A 19677-nucleotide genomic window follows, 5' to 3' on the forward strand; every position below is an offset into this window, starting at 1 on the left:
GTGCCTGCGGGTAAAGTTGTGATAACCTGAAAGATAACCGGAACCCGAGCCAATCACCTAACTATTGTCATGCATTAGGCTATAAGTATAAGTGTAACTTGAATAAAACATCAGTGTGGCAGCCAAGTTTGTTACGGATGGCCGCAATGCATGCAGATGACTGCTAGCTGCTTCACTCTCCGGCTTCACTATTAAAACCTCGATTAAAACGACTTGCTGCGGACTCCTACTGTTTGCAGCTTGCTGCCGCTGTTTAAGCTGCATGGCTATTACTAAATGGCTGTGATATTGGCTGCTGGCTATTATTCTACTACTTGTAGCTTGTTGCAGCTATGTAATCTGCTTGCAGCATGGCTGCTGTTCCTTCTTGTAGCCTTCTGCTGCTGTTACCCTACTGCTGACCTTGCTATTTTGCAGCTGCTACTATTTGCCTCAATGGTTCCCTGCTTCAACTCTTAAAGCCGGCATGCTGCACCTGAGTGCTGAAGCTTGTCGTTATCATTATATTTTGTTGTTGTAGTTGCTTATACATAATTATGTTGTTACAACTGTTTCAGTGAGTCTATACTGATTGATGAGTTAGTTTTAATCGCTAGACAGATGTTTATAACATCGTGAGCGAATTGATAATTAAGTTTTGTGTGTGTGTAGTTGTGTTGTGTGTGTATTGATAATTAAGTTTTGTGTGTGTGTAGTTGTGTTGTGTGTGTATGTGTGTAGTGTGTGTATGTTGTGTGGGGTTCAGTACTTTTAAGTACTATGTATGTCAACGCCTCCACGCGGTGAACCCCGGGAAACAGTAGTATATTGTTTACTGGCCAAAGTTGACAAAAGGAGTCTGTATTTTGTGTGTGGAGTTCATGCAGGATGTCGCTTGATGGCGTCACTCTGTACATGTCAGGCTTTTTCTCCTGCTGAGGATTAGCACACCTCACAGGGTACAAACATTCGTGCACTCAGAACTAGTTTAGCTCAGAAGTTTGACATGTGTGGAACCTGGCTTCATGGAATGTTAGAACCTTACTAGATGTTGATGGTCCAATTGAAACTGCATGCAAGATGTTGTGATGATGTGGATAGTCACATCTTAGTTTACTTGTACCAACACAGTAAAATCGTATCTCAGGGTGGTTAAGAACTGAAGTTCTCCTGATAGCATGCTCCAGACCTCCAGAATGGCACCCATGTCTGTTGTGTGCTTCAAAAAGCTTCACCTCTTAACTCTTTAGCCTGCATCAGCATGCAGAAGCAAGCAGCCTTGTGCAGTGTATATGCAGCTAGAGTAACAGTACACTAAATGCACTTGTAGGCATGCTGCAAGAAGCACCAATTCAACAACAAGCTTCAAAGTAACTGCGACAGCTGCTACAAGTATATAGCAAACAGCAGTAGTAAAAGCAGCAAGCAAGCAGCAGTCAACAGTAGCAAGCAGCTAGCTGCAGCCATGCACAGTTGCAACCAGCATGCAGCAAGCCACAATTGTAAGCAATAGTATAATACCAGTTGCAAATTGTGATTGCTAGTTGCAAGGAGTGGCAGTAAGCCATGCACATAGCAGAAATAGTGACAAAAAAGCAAACTGCATGTTAGCAGCAACAGCAAGCTACAAGTAGGAATAGCAACCTAAAATAGTAGCAACAGCCATCTGAAAGAAGCAGTAGCCATACACGCAGCTGAACTAGTTACAAACAGTACTGGCAAGTCATGCATGCACTAAAGTGTAATTAGCACATGTATGTATGGGCTTGCTGTTGGAGCTACAGCGATTTTCCAGTATGATACTGATATTACTGAGTAGCATGATTATACATACAGTATATTATGTGACTGGCTGAATTTGCAAAAAGGGGCTTCCAATTTCCAACTTTCATGATTCATAACTTTATATCAGATAAAACAAAAGCTTAAAGTTTGGTCAGTAGCAAGCAGCAACATTACATAATGGATGGATAAAATTTCAGGTCTGTATGCTTCTTGAACACTAAGATATGGTCTTCCAAACTCATACATACATACAATTGGATTAGGATGTGTGGGAAAGACTCTTTTTCACAAATCCAGTCACATATAAATATCCTGGATGAGATAATTCTTCATGAACATCTGATATGCATACTGAGGAGGATGAAGCATGTTTCACCTTAAATCCACCTCTATATGTAAGATAAAGGTGCAATCACCATGTATGCCATCCTAAATTTTCAAAAAAAAATGTATAGCATGCAGTAGATAGACTCTATGATGTATTCTTTGTAGCACATGCAAATTAGAATTATGAGACACTCGGGGGCTACTATGAGACACCATGTTCGTATGTTAATTGTTTTAGTACAGATAATGATAATTGCCCTAAGAATGGTAGAAAAGCATGGAAGATAGCTATTAGTTGACTCAGTATAATATGTAGTTTATATAATTGTGTTCTTGATGTTTTTAGAGTTTGAGTAAGGAGTAGCTAAGACTATCGACAAAACTGTTTCCATTAAATTGATAAGATATTTACACTTGTAAATTATCATCCAACCAGCTATGTGGTTGACTTATAGCTACAGTGTACCATTTATGATTTTGCAAGGTGACATTGCCTCTTTCTTAATTCCACTGAAGTTGTTTTAAGCCAACGAACCCATAGCTACCATCTCGCAATACCATGCAGCACATACTCCAATAGGTCAACTGTAATATGTACGTGACACTCATGTTGAGTTTGTACACTATTGATAATAACAATAATATTTCTATGTCATTGCATGATACTATATCGTTGGAACTACCATCCCTTGGGGAATGCTTACATGAATCAGAATGTCTGAGTGAGAATAATAGTCTTGAAATAATATATAGTCTTTAGAAGCAAGTAATGATATCTGATTTTAGATTGCAACATGTAGAAAACCACACGTGAATCCATGACAATTTTGAATCGCAAAAATATTCTCTAGCTAATATATTTTAGATTTTAGACTTTGATTTCAACTAATGAGCCTTATCCGCAATTACGTCACAACGCGAAAATAACGCAAAAATGTCGAAAAGTGTGGGGGTCAAGTGGGATACTTTGTATGGAAGGGATAACGTTTCGAGATGTTCCACGTGAAGAAAGCATGAGAAAACTCTGGTGAGGCTTATTAACTATCTTACTATGTAGGGGCACGCATTTTCGTACTTCTCGAGTAGTCCTACGGTCTGCTTTTGGTTTCTTCCCAATGGCTCTCTGTACAAAAGGCCCCCACACTTTTCGCCATTTTCGCGTTGTGACGTAATTGCGGATAAGGCTCATTCTGATTATGAATGAGCCTTATCCGCAATTACGTCACAACGCGAAAATAACGCAAAAATGGCGAAAAGTGTGGGGGCCAAGTGGGATGCTTTGTATGGAAGGGATAACGTTTCGAGATGTTCCACGTGAAGAAAGCATGAGAAAACTCTGGTGAGGCTTATTAACTATCTTACTATGTAGGGGCACGCATTTTCGTACTTCTCGAGTAGTCCTACGGTCTGCTTTTGGTTTCTTCCGAGGTTTCTTCCCAATGGCTCTCTGTACAAAAGGCCCCCACACTTTTCGCCCTCGTTTTCGCCATTTTCGCGTTGTGACGTAATTGCGGATAAGGCTCATTACGTGTAGGTCGTCTATTATCTATCGTACGACGTACAACAATGTTAGTGAGAAAACTGTCTAAAGCGTTAGCATCAATTAGGAGAATACCTCGTAATCGTCAAATAAGACATCATAGTAACCAGACGACATGTTTTCCTTCGCGCACTTTGGTAGAGTTACGACACCGCGGACTAGTCGAATTAGAGGGAGAAGACACGTTCAAGTACGTAAGAAACATTTTTGTACTTACTGAGCAAGCTAAACCTGATTTTACAGGTTATTGCAGGGGCTAACAACGAATGATATTGACGAGTTATCACCAGACAAACCAGTTCAATACAGCATGTTACTAAACCTGAAGGGAAGAGTGTTATACGACTTGTTGATATACCGCCATAAGGAGCTGGGGTGTATGTTAGAGTGTGACAGTGAATCAACCAGTGGGGTTATCAAACATCTCAGGAAATACATGCTACGATCAAAGGTTATTATATTCTAATAGTACATTCATTGTATGATGCACTACAACTAGCCAGCTACGGTCAGCAACACTTGCTATAAGTTGATCTGTGACCTTCAAGTAAACGGTCAAGGCTATTAATAAACAGTTCCAGTCAAGAATAAAACCATACTTACAGTATTTGAAAAGATTTTGTTTGCAATAAGTCAGTTAGGAGAAAATAAATTAAATAGTTTCAGATAGGCTTATGGTTTCTGGTCACTAGCCATATATTTCAGGAATAGATTAGTAGGTCAGATTTAAAAAAAACTATATTGCTAACAAAAATTATACTGCACTGTCTGCAGAGATGTCAAATGTCTTTCGGTTACAAGCCACAAACTATTAATGGATATGAGCTTAGTTGCTATTCATTGAGCTATACATGGCATTTAAGTTTTGGTGTATTAGATTTTGTAGCCAGGGGTGTGGCGGCACTGGTTTTAAGGAATCTATGCCTACAGCCGGATTGCGTTACCTTTTGAGATAAAATTTTACTCATTGACTACTCTTAATTGATTGTTTTACAACAATTACAACGTAATTTGTATACTGTTAAACAAGTGTATATTATGATTAAAGTTTTCTCCGGACTTACCAAAGCAATTCCAACTGCTTGTTCTGACTAAATTAGATTGTGTAGTCACTTACTGATAATCTGATGGCTGAAATAAGTGATTTGTGTCCATGAGATGAACACTCTTAGCAAGACAACTAAAAATTTTGGTTGGACAATGCTTGCAAGAAAGATATAGCAGTCAATCTGTCTAATAAAACAGTCACTTTTAGTTTTCTGTATGTAGCAACGTACTTAGTTTGTTTCATCTAAAATACTATTTCAGAGCTTCTAAAATGTCCTGGGGATTCAAGCCCCCAGACATCCACGAATAGTATCCATGTCTGTTGTATGCTTCAAACTCCACTGTGTAAATTTCATTATCACTTGTGGCTAAAGTCTCGAGCACTAAATATCACTTAACTTTGTCTCATGCTCTATTAGTTTGGTGATTAGCTATTCATGTTATACTCTCCACAAGTGGTTATGACACTTGTAGTGACCTTACACGTACGTATAGTGAAAGTTCACTTGAAATTTTTTAATATTGGTGAGTGGGAGATTGTTTTAAGGGAAGGCAGGAGGGGATTGTAGGTGGCAAGGGTGGCATGTATTCCTTCTGCAGAATAGTATGTATATGAGCCTAATGTTTTGTAATGAAAAGTGTACGGAGCCTCTTTGAGCACTGATACCTCCTGATTGATGAAATACAATGAATACTGCATGGTAAGCCCCACTGAAAAGAGTAGAATTTTTTGATTTGGGAAACCTAAAAGTCACATGAGATGTACAATGAAGAAAACAAGATTGAAGCAAACAAGATTGTTTACATTGCAGTAAAATGTAACTTATAAATTTGAACAGCCTTCTTGCTTGAAAGCATGGGTGGATGTACATGAACTGTATGAATTTCCCGGTTCATGGTAAACACAATAAGTCAACTCCATAGCCTGTTACACTTGTGACTTTAAATAAGTAGCTGTGATTTATTTTTAGTATAGTCACTGTACAAATTGCTCTATTGCTATAACTCCAAGAGTATTGTTCACCAGATAAGGCTGAAACTTTAACAGCCCATTAGTTGTTTCCTCTAGACGACAAAGAAGCCATGAAAGAAGCTTGAGAAAAATGTGAACTATAATAGTTGGGTCCCATGAAGGAAATGCGACTATAGTTTGGGTCACAAATGTTGTTTCGTTCTGAATAGAATTTCTAGGAACATTACTGGTAGTTTAGTAAGTTCTGACAAGTTAATTGTCATGTTTACTAGTTGTTTGTCTCTTCAGGTAACAGCTAAAGATGTTTCCAATGAATATTCAGTTATAGAGTTATAGCAGGTCATTCTTCTCTACTTGAAGATAATGGGCAAAGCGTCTTGGTTGGGAACCAAGACCCTCGCGTGAAGTGTGTTGTTATGCATTTTCTCTTATTTTAGTTGTGTATCTGTTTCTGTTGATGTAGGCAACTTGGTGTTAGAGTTGTTGTGTTCAAAAGTGATAGGGGTATGTGTGTGTGTGTGTGTGTGTGTGTGTGTGTGTGTGTGTGTGTGTGTGTGTGTGTGTGTGTGTGTGTGTGTGTGTGTGTGTGTGTGTGTGTGTGTGTGTGTGTGTGTGTGTGTGTGTGTGTGTGTGTGTGTGTGTGTGTGTGTGTGTGTGTGTGTGTGTGTGTGTGTGTGTGTGTGTGTGTGTGTGTGTGTGTGTGTGTGTGTGTGTGTGTGTGTGTGTGTGTGTGTGTGTGTGTGTGTGTGTGTGTGTGTGTGCAGCATCGCCAAGTGGCTAGAGCATAGGTCTGGTAATTGAAAGGTTCCAGGTATGATGCTCAGTTATGGCAAATTGGTGTTGTTGTTATTTCCTTGAGCAAGAAACTTACTCAGTCTACCTAGCTGCTTAAATGGAGACCTGGTGGCCTGGTGTTAACTGGGGAAGCAGTTCACCCAGCTGTAACATCAATGGGTACCTGGTGTAAACTGGGGAAGCAAATGCCAACTGTCCATGTCTCACACAGCAGGTGAAGGTCCAGGTGGGACTTTGGGTGCCCACACCTTCACCTGTGGGACATGGTACAGGTTACTAGTTCTGCCCCAGGAGGATTTTCCTGCACTGACTCCTAGCACCTGAGTAGTGCATAGGTGTCCCAGTGCTGGTTCACTGGGTAGGCGTGACCATGCTAGCATGGCAGCTGAAGGTTTTGATTTGTGCGTGTATTCACACTGCAGAAACTTGAGAGGAAAACACCTATTGGAGATTTTCTGTAAGTTGGAAATTTGTAAGTGCTGGCCATTTTTACATAGTTTCTGCCACTTCTCCCACTGCTAACCGATATCAATAGACATGGTAGTGTGTCGTGTGGCCAAGAAAGTCAGTGATGCCACACCATTGCAGCCAAGAAATGGCTGCAATGACCTGATTGGAATTACATCATTGCAGCCATTTTTTGAAGACCACCTTTGATTTCACTTTTGAAGGCTGCACCCTTTTTTACAGCTTAGCTGTTTTTTCATTGATATAATTTATAGAGAGACTGTAATGGGAACACATACACTGTAGTGTGAAAGCTGGATGGTTCTACAATAGTTTTGGAGAGCCAACTCTAGTGTATATTGTAGCTTATAATTTTCTATCTGCCAAAATGTGTGTTCATCAATTGTGTTATTGCTTTTCCTTTCTTATTGTTCAGACAAGTTATCACACAATACACTGGAGATGTCACTTGGTCACTTAGTCCGCCACTCTTTATGTTTGTTGTATTAGCAGACTCTTATCATCAACAACGGATGTTGCTTGGAGTTGCTGAAGGCGTGAGAGAGATTCTTCCAGAGAACCGCACTACCTTTTGAGTTCAATTTGGATTATATGAGTGGAGGTACATAAGTGTGTGTGTGTCCTAAGTGGCTGGAGCTATTTGAAAGGTTCCAGCCTAGTTACACCAAATTGTTGTTGTTTCTTTGAGGAAGAAACTTTACTCACATTGCTCCAATCTACCCAGCTTTTTAAATGGGGATCTGGTGCATGGCCTGGTGTTAACTGGTGAAGCAACCCACCCAGCTATAACATCAACGGGTACCTTGTGTTTACTGGGGAAGCAAATGCCCAACTGTCCATGTCTTGCATAGTGGGTGAAGGTCTAGGTGGGACTTCTGGTGCCCACACCTTCACCTGTGAGACATGGTACAGGTTACTAGTCCTGCCCCAGGAGAATTTGCCTGCACTGACTCATAGCATCTGAGTAGTGCACAGGTGGTCCACTGGGTAGGCGTGACCATGCTAGCACCTATGAAGCAGATTATGAGAAGAAAGCTTCACTCAACTGACTCAAGTAGAACAACAAGTATGTATCTACATGGGGAATTAGCGGTGTTGAGGATGTAACATCCCTCAGAATCCTGATGGCACGTTTACTGGTCATAGCCAATCATCCTGTTTTATATTTGTTGTATAAATGACGTGCTTTTATTGGTTATTAATGAGATATGGTATATACTGTATTGTGGGTAGTAAATACAACACAGAAGCGAGGCATTGCTAGCTATATTATAGTGCACTATAAAGCAGATACACAATATAGAAAATGTTGATTTCAGCTACAGGATTTTTTTACATGCTGCATGCATTTCACAGTGTTGAAATGTACATCCTCATTTCCAGCACCATTCTAGATGCAGTAAATCTTTCTCTATTCTCTGCAGGAAACTCCATGAATTTTCTAAATATGAAATGTTGTTGAAATGCACATTTTGTACTCATGTACTACAAGCTGACAAGCAACTTTTTTCCCAGTGTGTGTACAAGTCTACATTTAACCATGTACGTAATAATTGCAAATAGTCAATAAAAATATATCAGAGCTAATGTTAATAAGAATAGATATAAGCTACACAACATTTGTATATATGTACATAACTATAAATAGTTAAAGCAGTAGTTGTTGATATACTTCACTGTATGTAAAGTGTTAACTGATCCACAAAGATAGCTTCATTGCCAAAACTTTCATCAGTACAAATCCTCACTTCCACATCATCCATATAGTAGCCATATCCAACTCCCTATAGAACCATGGTAGGTTGGGGTTATCACAACAAGTGTTACCAGTAGGACAGTCAAGACCATCCCACAAAGGATCGGACAAGTAATAGGTATTGATATCAGTAGAAGCTGGTCCATTATTGCCAGATTCACAATAAAAATTTGAGCCAGTAAAAGCATCTGCAGGTGAGTTGCAATTACAGCTTGGATCTTGATGTGCAACTTCATATGTCCAAATGTGTTGATGAGGACTACCATGTGTAATAGATAATCCATCATTGAAGGACTGGATGATACCATCGGGTGTTCCTTTCTGATAACCTCTAGCCATTCCACAAACTTTTTGGTAACTTATTCCTTTAGAGGAGAATAGTATGGGATAACATCCAGCATTGTCACTTGGTGATCTACAAAAACTGATGTCATCTTGCGAGCTCTTGTTCCATCCAGTTGGACATTCATCTCCTCTGGTAATGTTAACACTAGCAATTCTAGTCCATCCACCAATATTACCACATACTACTCGTTGCTCCATATTAGAGTAGAGATTTTCAACTAAATTAAATAATTAACATTCCATGCATTCATTGGTATGACAAATATTGTGCTATTTTTCAGGGTCATTTTAGTACAAACCCCACCTCAATTGGTGGTTCCTATCAAAAGATATAAGCAAAAGAAGTTGACAGTGTGATGATTTTTGTGTGCAGTATTTTCAATGCTTTTTACATACATTGCATGGCACCAAACACAATATTCAAAGTTTCATAAATCTAGATAGGAAACTAATGACATGAAATTTTCACCACATAACTATTTTATGGAGAACAGCATATGAGCTAGGTAAAACCTCTCAAGAGTGACCACTTCTTTGTAGACTGACCACTCAAAATAATAAATGAATAAAGCAAGTGATTCACAAATAAAACTGTGTGTATTATGTAATACTAAGTATACACAGGTACCCAATGCATTTTCAAGGATAACTAACTAGAAAAATCAGTAATATTACATAACATGGTAAGTAATGGCATCAGAAATCACAATTAACAAATACTTTGGAAACATGACAATCAGATAACAAAATGTAAGAGAAATATTATTATTGTTTGGACACTGTTCAGCTTTATTTGTCACATTGTAAGCACTAAGGATGATAATTATTATATAACACAATGACATCACTGTACTACAAAGAGAAATTATAAATAGTTTCTGACCAAAATTACAATCACTGAAGCTGCTATAAAATAGATCAAAACAGCAGTAAATACACTGGAATATAACATCAGGTAAGTGTGGAACCATGTAAGGCTGGTCATAGGCAATTCTAAGGGGGGCCATGGCCCTCCCTGTTAAAAAATAACTTAAAAAATCTTGGGGAAAAGTTGCTGTATAGATTGGCATTGTTATTTTTAGCATTTTTCATGTTTTTAGAACAAATTTTAGGCTGTTGTCAAGCCTTTAAATTGCAAAAATCCTGCAGCTTCTGGGGGTTGCACCCCCAGACCCCCCTGAAAATTCTACTTTATGCCATAGCCAAACAACAATAGTTATGCTGTTCCCTACTTGGCCCCCCCTGTAGGTCAGGTCTAGAATCGCCACTGAGGCTGGTATCACATGCCGGGCCAGTATCCACTTTTGAAAAGATTATGCTCAACCTTGAACCTTCTATTGCAATTCCGCGCAAGACAACAAACTGCTCACCTTCAAACTATACTTGCATCGATGCAGAGGGATGCCTTGAAGTCCAGGGTGATTGTAATGCTGAATTCTGAACAGTGTTAGATGGCGATTTACCTTTAAAAGGGCCATATTTTCGTCGTAATCCAATGTCAATCGTCCTCCAATCAAAAAACACACGGCATAATCGAAATCAGCATATACGGTTTGCCCAGGAACACTTTCTTCGTCCTCATCTGCCACAGATTCACGCGGAAACACTCGGAAACTTTGGCTATCACCGGTGCTGTATTCTTCCAATTAGAATTACGTACGCAATTATTTGTATGGGATTCCTATGGGGATATTTATTTCTCAAACTTTGATTTGACATATTTCAATAAATACCGCATGGATTTTAATCCAGTAAAGTGCATTACGAAGTATGAAGCACTGACTACCATTAACTAGAACGGCAGTTTGTGAAACATTTATTGCAGGTATGTAATTTAAGTAGCAAAAATATGTGTGAAAAATTGGTTGGTTGGAAACCGCTAATTACAGTAGGGTTTCCACTCAAAATAGGAAGGTGCTTCATTCTGTTGTTTTGGGAGATTTTCAGACAGATTTACCTTTAAGATAAAGCAAACAAGTGCTAATTTGTTATTGGAATGTTTGCAGCAGTCACTATCAACACAATTTACAGGGGCGGATCCAGAGTTTGGAAAGAGGGGGGGCACCTTTCTGAAAAACAGTTGAAGACCAAAAAAAACTTGCTGAAAACCAGTCGAAGACCAAAAAAAAAAAAAAAAAAAAAAGGTCATGACAATAATAGCTAGTTATCCTTACCAACTATATCACGTCTGTTATGTAAAATAAAATCCTATTTATAGCTTCATAGGTAAGCTACACTGCCTCATGAACATTGTGACTGCTTTATTAGAGTAATTGACTGCTCTATTAGAGTATCTCGATCTTGTATGCAATTTCTTGAAGGGGGGGGGGGGGGGGGGGGGGGGGGGGGTAGACTTACTGGGGTGCTTTCCGATGACATTGGAGGTATCAGTAATTTTGCTACTTAGTTCTAGTTCTTGGGCCTGGAGATTGTCAATCTTGGCAGACAAGTCAGACACAGCTTTTTGTAGAGTTGAATACTCCTTTGAGAGATGCTCTTTGGTGAGGTCTGAAACAATGGATTCGATTTGTGGTGAGACACAGTGGCGTAGCCAAGGGTGGGCATGGGCGGGCATTTGCCCAACCATCACAGTTTCTTGCCCAACCATCACAAGTAGCTTAAGATTCGCGCGAGGATTCACAGCAGCACATAAAACAACCATACTTTAATACTGTAAAGCGTAAACGTGTACCTCATTTATTGAACCATGACTTCGAAAGAGGAATCGAGATAGATGGTGTATCACGTGATCCATGACGTGGAAAATCCCTTGGGAAGTTCCTATTATTACACTTCATTTAGACGCACGTGCCACGCTCCTTGGCGCGGTTTAAATTTGAAATTTAAAATGGACGTGGTACACTTTAGTCATGGTACCATAGTCTATACTATCTATGGTGGTACTGTATCTCTAAGTCACAGTGAGTGATAATCGTCAGTAGGATTTAGTGTTGATGGTGCTGGCAGCAAAAGACTTCGTTTCAGAGCTGGGACTTGTCAAGCGTGTTTTCTTGATAAGGAAAGTACCGTATAGCCTAACTTACTGTTGATGAAAGAAAACGGGAAAACGTACTCTTCTAGATAAACTGAAATAATGGCAGGGGAGCTGGAAATGGAGAAAAGTTCAAGTCATTATAAAGTGTGACGTGCACAATTTGTACTGATTAACCAAGTTGTGGTTTACACCAGGGACGAAGCTTTCTTGGCATGCTGATATTTGTGATAGGACTCATTATAGTTCATAAATTAGCGCCCCCGTCCTTCAATTGGGGCCATGTGGCGTTTACTTGAAAAAGCATTACATATCGCTGTGGTGGTTGGTCTGTTACCTATACTGCAAGTTGATTGTAGTAAATATGTGGTGAACTGGTTAATTGCTGGTTCTTGTAGGTTCAGCAGTTTGATGTCACGTGATGCTCGGCTATGACGATCGTCGGTGGATGCCTATCCTACAAGTTTAATAGAATAGCATAATAGTAAATGTTTACATACATGCAAGTAGCATTTGTTTTCGCTATAGCATAGGTAGCTGTAGGCCTTGTGTGCATACACTTTTCATATTTTTCTGTGATAAAGTCTCACATGAAAGTGAGCGTGTTTCTTGTGTGTGTAGTTAAGTTGATGTTATGCCCAACCATCAAATATTGGCTGGCTACGCCCCTGGTGAGACATGAGACTGGACCAAGTCAATTGTGATATTCTTTATACGACTGGCACAATCATTGACTTGGCAATAATGGACAAAATTACTTAGTGAAGAAAGTGACTGAACAGCCTTGAACTGTTCATGAGATATGCATTCACAGGTGGCATGTGCCCACATGCCACAAAGATCACACTGATTTGACTCACCTTTAGGAGCAGATGTACACTTCTTATTACATTTACCACAAACATCAAGTGGTTTACTAAGTATCTGTGCTGACTTAGCTGGAGAGACATCTGAGTAAGGTCTTTTCTTGGGCTTGCCAGACGTAGACATTGGTAGATACGACGATATTCAATTTAGTGCATGCTAAGAGGAAAACATACAAAAAAAGCTGATTACAACAATTTTAGGTTTCAAACATGTAGAAAACCATGCGTGAATCCATGACAATTTGAATGGCAAAAATATTCTCTGAGAGAGAAATTATCAGTTTTATAGATGAAAAACACAGTAACAGTATAATTGTATCCTCGGACACATGTTACCACAAATAGGGCAATATAAGCAAGGGTAGCTAACAAAAAAAAAAACAGCATTAGTCTACATATGTGAGGGTGCATAGGAAAAGGGACCTATAGAGACTTTTCAACTTTTTGAGTAAAAGTCAGCATATTTCCGTTTATTGTTAGGTAATTATAGTAAATTACATACATTGGGACATCACACTTGTATTTAAATTCTTCACAACTAAGTAAAACAATTGAGTATTGACTTGAAATATGAATAGCTGGTGAGTTGTAGAATTCTTTGATTAGCATAACTCAAATTCCATGTTATGCCCCCTCACACATAAAAACTCTATAACTGTAATCTTTGTAACTACGTAGCTAAATTCATTTTATGATTGCTTTTTTTTCCTGAGCATATCAGCTGTGCTGTCTGCTCAGTAACAATAATAATAATAATAAGAGAAAAATTAATTATATTATACAAACGCAACGTTCAAGTCTCCAAGATTGATATCGCTGCCGCTGAATCAAAGATCCTTTTACTTCTAGATTTAGTCATCGTAAACTCATTTTGAATGAAATTCACACAGATCGTAAAAGATGACAATGAAATTGGTAGATAGTGGCCTAGCTAGTACACTCATCTCAATTGTATCGTAATAGCTAGCAATCCCGAGTCAATCTAATTCAGCCAAGAGTAGCTGATAATCTTCCTTTCCAAGCTTACGGTCTCTCGCAGCTTCGAGATGACGGACAGAGGAGCTATATATATAAGGTAAATGCGGGTATTTCCGGACAGCGTACAATTCCGGACACTTTGGTACCTTTATCAAGCTAGCCGAGGAACGAAACAACGGATTGCCTTGAAATTTCTGCTGTGAATAGCTATTCTTATAGGGATTATAAAAATCGAAAAGTGTGTTCTAGTTGATTCATTCTTGGGTGCTATACACGAAGTGTCCGGAATTGTGCGCTGTCCGGAAATATCCGCATTTACCTTATATTTCAGATTTTAGCTTTGATTTCAGCTAATTCCATTTTTTTTAAATGAATTACGTGTGGAGCGGGTCACATCTCCGGTCACATCTCGGGTCACATACAACGATGTTAGTGAGAAAACTGTCTAAAGCGTTAGCATCAACTAGGAGAATACCTCGTAATCGTCAAATAAGGTATCACAGTAACCAGACGGCATGTTTTCCTTCGCGCACTTTGGTAGAGTTACGACACCGCGGACTAGTAGAATTAGAGGGAGAAGACACGTTCAAGTACGTAAGAGAAAACGTTCTTGTACTTACTGAACCCTGATTTACAGGTTATTGCAGGGGCTAACAACGAATGATATTGATGAGTTATCACCAGATAAACCAGTTCAATACAACATGTTACTAAACCTGAAGGGAAGAGTGTTATACGACTTGTTGATATACCGCCATAAGGGGCTGGGGTGTATGTTAGAGTGTGACAGTGAATCAACCAGTGGAGTTATCAAACATCTCAGGAAATACATGCTACGATCAAAGGTTGTTCTAATAGTGCATTCACTGTATGATGCACCACAATCAGCCAATTATCTCAAGGTGGGGTGACACAGAGACACTTGCTGTAAGTTGATCTGTGATCTTCAAGTAAATGGTCAAGGCTATTAAACAGTTTCAGTCAAGAATAAAACCATACTTACAGCATTTGAAAAGATTTTGTTTGCAACAAATCGGTAGAGGGAAAATAAAAATAAAAAACAGTTTCAGATATACTTATGGTTTCTGGTCACTAGCCATACATTTCAGGAATAGATCAGTAGGTCAGATTAAAAAAAAATTATACTGCACTGTCTGCAGTGATGTCAAATGTCTTTCGGTTACAAACCACAAAGCTATTAATGGATATGGGCCTAGTTGCTATCCAACGAGCTATAGATGGCATTCAAGTTTTGGTGTATCATAGATTTTGTAGCCAGGGGTGAGAGGGGCACTGGTTTTAAGGGATCTATGCTACGGATTACATTACCTTTTGAGATAAAATTTTACCCACTGACTGTACTCTCGATCATTTTGCAATTACAAATTAATTTATAGGTGTCGTTGTTCTTATTTTTTCTATTCATAATTAAAATCTGTATGAAACTGGGTCGGTTGGGTCCGAGCAACAACTTTTCAAATAGGTATGGCCTAAAGTGGCTAAGAGTTTATGCAACTACAAGTTTGAATGACTGTCTTGCAGTGTTTTTATTGGTGTTTTCTGCAGTTGGCTTATATTATGACATTATTGTATAGAGTGTTAGATGTGTATATTGCAATAGCAGGAAACAAATAAGAACACTGGCCAATTGTTCAAGATCAAACACTGTGGAAAATAAATTGTCAATTTTCCCATTGACCGTGGTCACAGATCTGTCTACCTATTGTGTGTGCCTATGTGAAGATAACCTCTGTAGGTTAAGTTAGTAGGTAAACTAAGTGTGAGACTTAACTTGTGGCTAATAGCATTTCTTTTCCCAATGCTAATAATAAACATTTCAGCCATATAATTACCATATAGCGGGTTTTATCTGCGAGGTCCTAATTTGTGCGAATCATGCGAGAAGCTACAGGCTTGCAGAATTTAATTCTACAGCCGCTTATGCTTTTGTTTTTATTAAGTCAGTGAAATCTCCATGTGTTGCAGTGTGAACTGTTGACCTATGTCTCTTTCAAGTACTTCAAAAGAGTGGACATTTCAGCCTCGCTGCCTGATCCGAAAGGTCCTTTGTCAGATCACTTACCTACAGCGTCAATTGCAGAAGCAAACAGAGAGGTTTTGAAAGCAGTAGCTGAAGCTAAGGAGCCGCGAAATAAGGGCCCATACATAAAAGTCACTCCAGAATGCAAAGCACAGGTTGCCAAGTTTGCTTCTATTAATGGAAATAGCGTCGCTGCCAGGAAGTACACTAAAATTTTAGGCAAGAAGTTGAACGAGAGCACTGTTCGTTTATGGGTAAAGAATTACAAGCTCGAATTAGAGCGCAAGAGAAAGGCTGGTGATATTGAGCCAGACGTGCAAGTTCTGCCAACAGTGAAAAGAGGGCGTCCATTTTTACTTGGAGAGAAGCTGGATGGGCAAACTCAAGCGTACATACGAGCTGTTTGTGAGGCTGGTGGTGTGATTACAACAGGCATAACAATTGCAGCTGGTAAGGCTATTGTCCGTAAGTTTAACCCGACTTTATTTGATGAAATGAATGGCCCTGCTTTAGAGTTGACGCCTAACTGGGCTAAATTGCTTTTATACAGAATGGGTTTTGCCAAACGAAAAGGGTGCTCTACCAAGAAGCTAATGGTTCATAATTTTGAGGAGATAAAAGAGCAATTTCTCAACGATATTGTTACTGTGGCCAATATAGAGGATATCCCAGATGATTTGATACTGAATTGGGACCACACAGCTATAAACATTGTGCCTGTGTCTTCATGGACGATGAACCAGAAAGGAGAAAAGCGAGTTGAAATAGTTGGCTTGGATGATAAACGGCAGATCACTGCTGTCCTTTGTGGAGCACTAAGTGGTGAGATTTTGCCATTTCAATTAATCTACCAAGGGAAAACGTCTGCATGCTTGCCTAAAGTAAAGCTTCCTAAAGATTGGCTACTGAGCTTCACACCAAACCATTGGTCCAATGAAGACAAAACTGAGGAGTATATTCATTCAGTACTCTTACCTTACTTGGAGAAGAAAAGAGCAGAATTAGGGCTTTCTAACACTTTTCCGGCTGTTGTGTTGTTTGATGCATTTAAAGGTCAGACAACCGAAAGAATTTATCAATTGCTAGAAGCTAACAATGTGTACACAATAAGTGTACCAGCAAACTGTACCGATAAGCTTCAGCCAATGGACTTAAGCGTCAACAAAACTCTGAAAGATTTCATGAAGAAGGAATTTAATGAATGGTATTCCTCGGTAGTGTACGAGACACTTGATGCAGAAAATCCAATACCAGCTGATTTACGAATGGCAGTGATGAAACTTGGTGCTCGATGGCTATTAAAGGCTTACAGACATTTAATGGTCAACAAAGAAATCATCCAGAATGGATTCAAGGCTGCAGGAATAGCAGATGCCCTGAAGGAACAGCGATCACTGTAGTAGCAACTGTCAAGAATTTGTGTAACAATTGTGTTAATTGCATTAAAATAATCATTTGATTAGTGAAGTTGTACAGCTAAATCACAATATTTTATGGTATATACATTAAATCACATTCTAGTATCAGTTGTATATGTAGTTCACTTCTGAGGCTTGACCCGGCGAGATGGGAAGGGTGACATTTTTCCTTGACTCAAGCAGTTGATTAAATGTGACCTCATCTGTGATTGGTGAAAGTAAGCCTTTTCTGGATTACGTTTCTTTGTCAAATATACTGCATATGCAATTGCAAATAGTCCACAGTCACTGAAACCTTGTTGTTTCTGTACTGGTACTACATGAACCTCCTTAACACCAAAAAGCTGCTGTATGATCTTCAGGCTTTTTTCATCTACAGAATCGTAGAGGGAATCATAGATGCTTACTGCATTAGGTTTTGACAATATTGTGCTGGCAGTTATCCAATGATTACCCCTGACATAGACAATTTGCAGCTCATTAACTCGGGGAGTTGAACTTGCCTGCAGTAAAGTGGATTGCAAACCTTTAATCGAAAACTGGCACTTTAGTATGGTTTGGGCGTAGTTAATGTGTTTGTCATTTAGTTGAAAACCACCAGCAATTTCATCTCTGTCTGAAAGAGTAAGAGACACTCTTCCAAATTTCACCCATGTTGAACTGGAGACTAGTACAGATGCACTGCTTTGATGCTTCACGGAATCTTTGCTACCATTAGTACTTTCAACTGGATCTAGTAAAACCATAGATAAATAGGCCTCAGCATCATATTTCTGACTCTCTTTTGAGGTAGAATTTCTCCTGTCAGCAACGTCTGAGGGCTCATCTTGACATGGTGGTTCACATTCTAACACTTTCATACTTGTCGTGGGATCAGTGATGTCTCTTATAGATTCCTGGGTCATGTCTTCTCCTTGTGTGTCTGGTAGAGTGTATTTTACTTCCACAGTAAACTTTGCACCCTCAGGTTGCTCTGTATTACTACTAGAGCTACTGCTCACATCATTGCCACCAGTACCAGCACCACAGATAACTGGCACAGACACAGAAAGCAGCACTGGCCTTTTCATATCAACTAGTATAGACTTTGCTTTATTCACCATCACCTTACAACCAGCAAACTTCATTACCCATGGAATCTCCATGCCACCTTGTGGCAAGTCATGAGAGTACCGCCTCGAACCTGTAACTGTGCCAGTTATCGTTGCTCCTGTCTTCCCCAGAAAAACGTAACAAACTGCAGAAATTTTCCTAGGCACGTGTCCCGCTACAGTGGTCCCCTTACATACCGCAACAGCAAAAGGATCGTGGTGGTTTCGAACATCACGGCGACAGTACAGCACTTCTCCTATAAAACTGGACCAAATATCCTTGTAAACGTGATATCCTCTAATCGTAGAATCTATCGCAAAGGATTCTATTTCAGATACGAGCTCAGACGCCATTGCACGTGTAGCATACCACGATTTTAATCAAGACCACGTGTTTTGATGATTGGAAGGGTTCGCAGATATTATAATCGCAGATATTACTGCTGGACGAAAAGCTTGCTTCTTCGCAGAAATTGCGCCTTGCACATTATACCCGCTATACGGCATGTGTTATCGATGACATCAAGAGTTAATAGAGGGAGGGCTCTATTATTAACTCTTGATGACTTATGTATACAATTAAACAGGTGTATATTATGATAAAGTTTTTCTCCGGACTTACCAAATCAATTCCAACTACTTGTTCTGCTAAATTAGATTGTGTAGTCACTTACAGCAGATGGCTGAAATAAGTGATTTGTGTCCATGAGATGAACACTCTTATCAAGACAAATAGAAATTTTTATTGAACAATAATAGCAGTCAATTTATCCAATAAAACAAACAGTCACTTTTAGTTTTCTGTAAGTACGTAGCTATGTACTTAGTTTATTTCATCTAAAATACTATTTCAGAGCTTCTAAAATGTCCTGGGGGTTCAAGCCCCCAGACATCCATGAATAATATACATGTCTGTTGTATGCTTGAAATTCCACTGTGTAAATTTCATTATCACTTGTGGCCAAAGCCTCAAGCACTAAATATCACTTTGGTCATTAGGCATCACCCATATTAGGCATCACCCATATTCATGTTATATCCACCAGTGGTTATGGCACTTGTAGTGGCCTTACATGTATACTCTATCATTAGTAAAAGTTCACTTGAAATTTTTTTATATTGGTGACCGGGAGATTGTTTTAAGGGAAGGCAGGAGGGGATTGTAGGTGGCAAGAGTGGCATGTATTCCTTCTGCAGAATAGTATGCATATGAGCCTAGTAATGTTTTGTAATGAAAAGTGTACGGAGCCTCTTTGAGCACTGATACCTCCTGATT

The 19677-nt window shown here is 39.2% G+C and overlaps 3 protein-coding genes across 8 annotated transcripts in view; 2 read left to right on the forward strand and 1 right to left on the reverse strand.

The window, feature by feature from the left end:
- Window positions 1–3353: 3353 nt before the first annotated feature.
- On the forward strand, window positions 3354–6208 carry LOC136268860 (uncharacterized). 2 transcript variants are annotated; one of them, XR_010707136.1, is made up of 4 exons: window positions 3354–3821; window positions 3875–4082; window positions 5940–6057; window positions 6115–6200. XR_010707136.1 is itself a non-coding variant. In XM_066064329.1 (3 exons), the coding sequence occupies exons 1-3, from the start codon at window positions 3658–3660 to the stop codon at window positions 5985–5987; spliced, it is 420 nt and encodes a 139-aa protein (XP_065920401.1). In that variant the 5' UTR covers window positions 3354–3657; the 3' UTR covers window positions 5988–6208. The 2 variants fall into 2 exon arrangements, 1 of the variants encoding a protein (XP_065920401.1); XM_066064329.1 differs by having other exon boundaries at window positions 5940–6208.
- Window positions 6209–8377: 2169 nt separating this feature from the next.
- Window positions 8378–13377, reverse strand: LOC136236321 (uncharacterized). Of its 4 annotated transcripts, XR_010692080.1 has the most exons (3): window positions 12868–13377; window positions 12345–12464; window positions 8382–9233 (listed from the first exon to the last, which is right to left on the reverse strand). XR_010692080.1 is itself a non-coding variant. In XM_066026465.1 (2 exons), exons 1-2 carry the CDS (start codon window positions 12995–12997, stop codon window positions 8659–8661), a joined length of 705 nt encoding a protein of 234 aa, XP_065882537.1. In that variant the 5' UTR covers window positions 12998–13377; the 3' UTR covers window positions 8381–8658. The 4 variants fall into 4 exon arrangements, 1 of the variants encoding a protein (XP_065882537.1); XR_010692078.1 differs by lacking the exons at window positions 12345–12464; window positions 12868–13377 and adding an exon at window positions 10386–11066 and having other exon boundaries at window positions 8378–9233; XR_010692079.1 differs by lacking the exons at window positions 12345–12464; window positions 12868–13377 and adding an exon at window positions 10386–11066 and having other exon boundaries at window positions 8378–9921.
- An 839-nt stretch (window positions 13378–14216) lies between these two features.
- The window catches only part of LOC136269304 (putative transferase CAF17, mitochondrial), a 13041-nt gene continuing 7580 nt past the window's right edge, over window positions 14217–19677 (forward strand). Inside the window, exons 1-2 of one of the 2 annotated variants that reach the window (XM_066064846.1) lie at window positions 14217–14441; window positions 14499–14696. In XM_066064846.1, the coding sequence (XP_065920918.1) occupies window positions 14367–14441; window positions 14499–14696 (273 nt within the window). In that variant the 5' untranslated portion in view covers window positions 14217–14366. Of the gene's footprint in view, window positions 14442–14488; window positions 14697–19677 lie in introns of both variants that reach the window. The other variant, XM_066064845.1, reaches the window with a different exon arrangement.

Source organism: Dysidea avara, chromosome 10 (genome assembly GCF_963678975.1).
Source record: "Dysidea avara chromosome 10, odDysAvar1.4, whole genome shotgun sequence".
Taxonomy (NCBI): Eukaryota; Metazoa; Porifera; class Demospongiae; order Dictyoceratida; family Dysideidae; genus Dysidea; species Dysidea avara.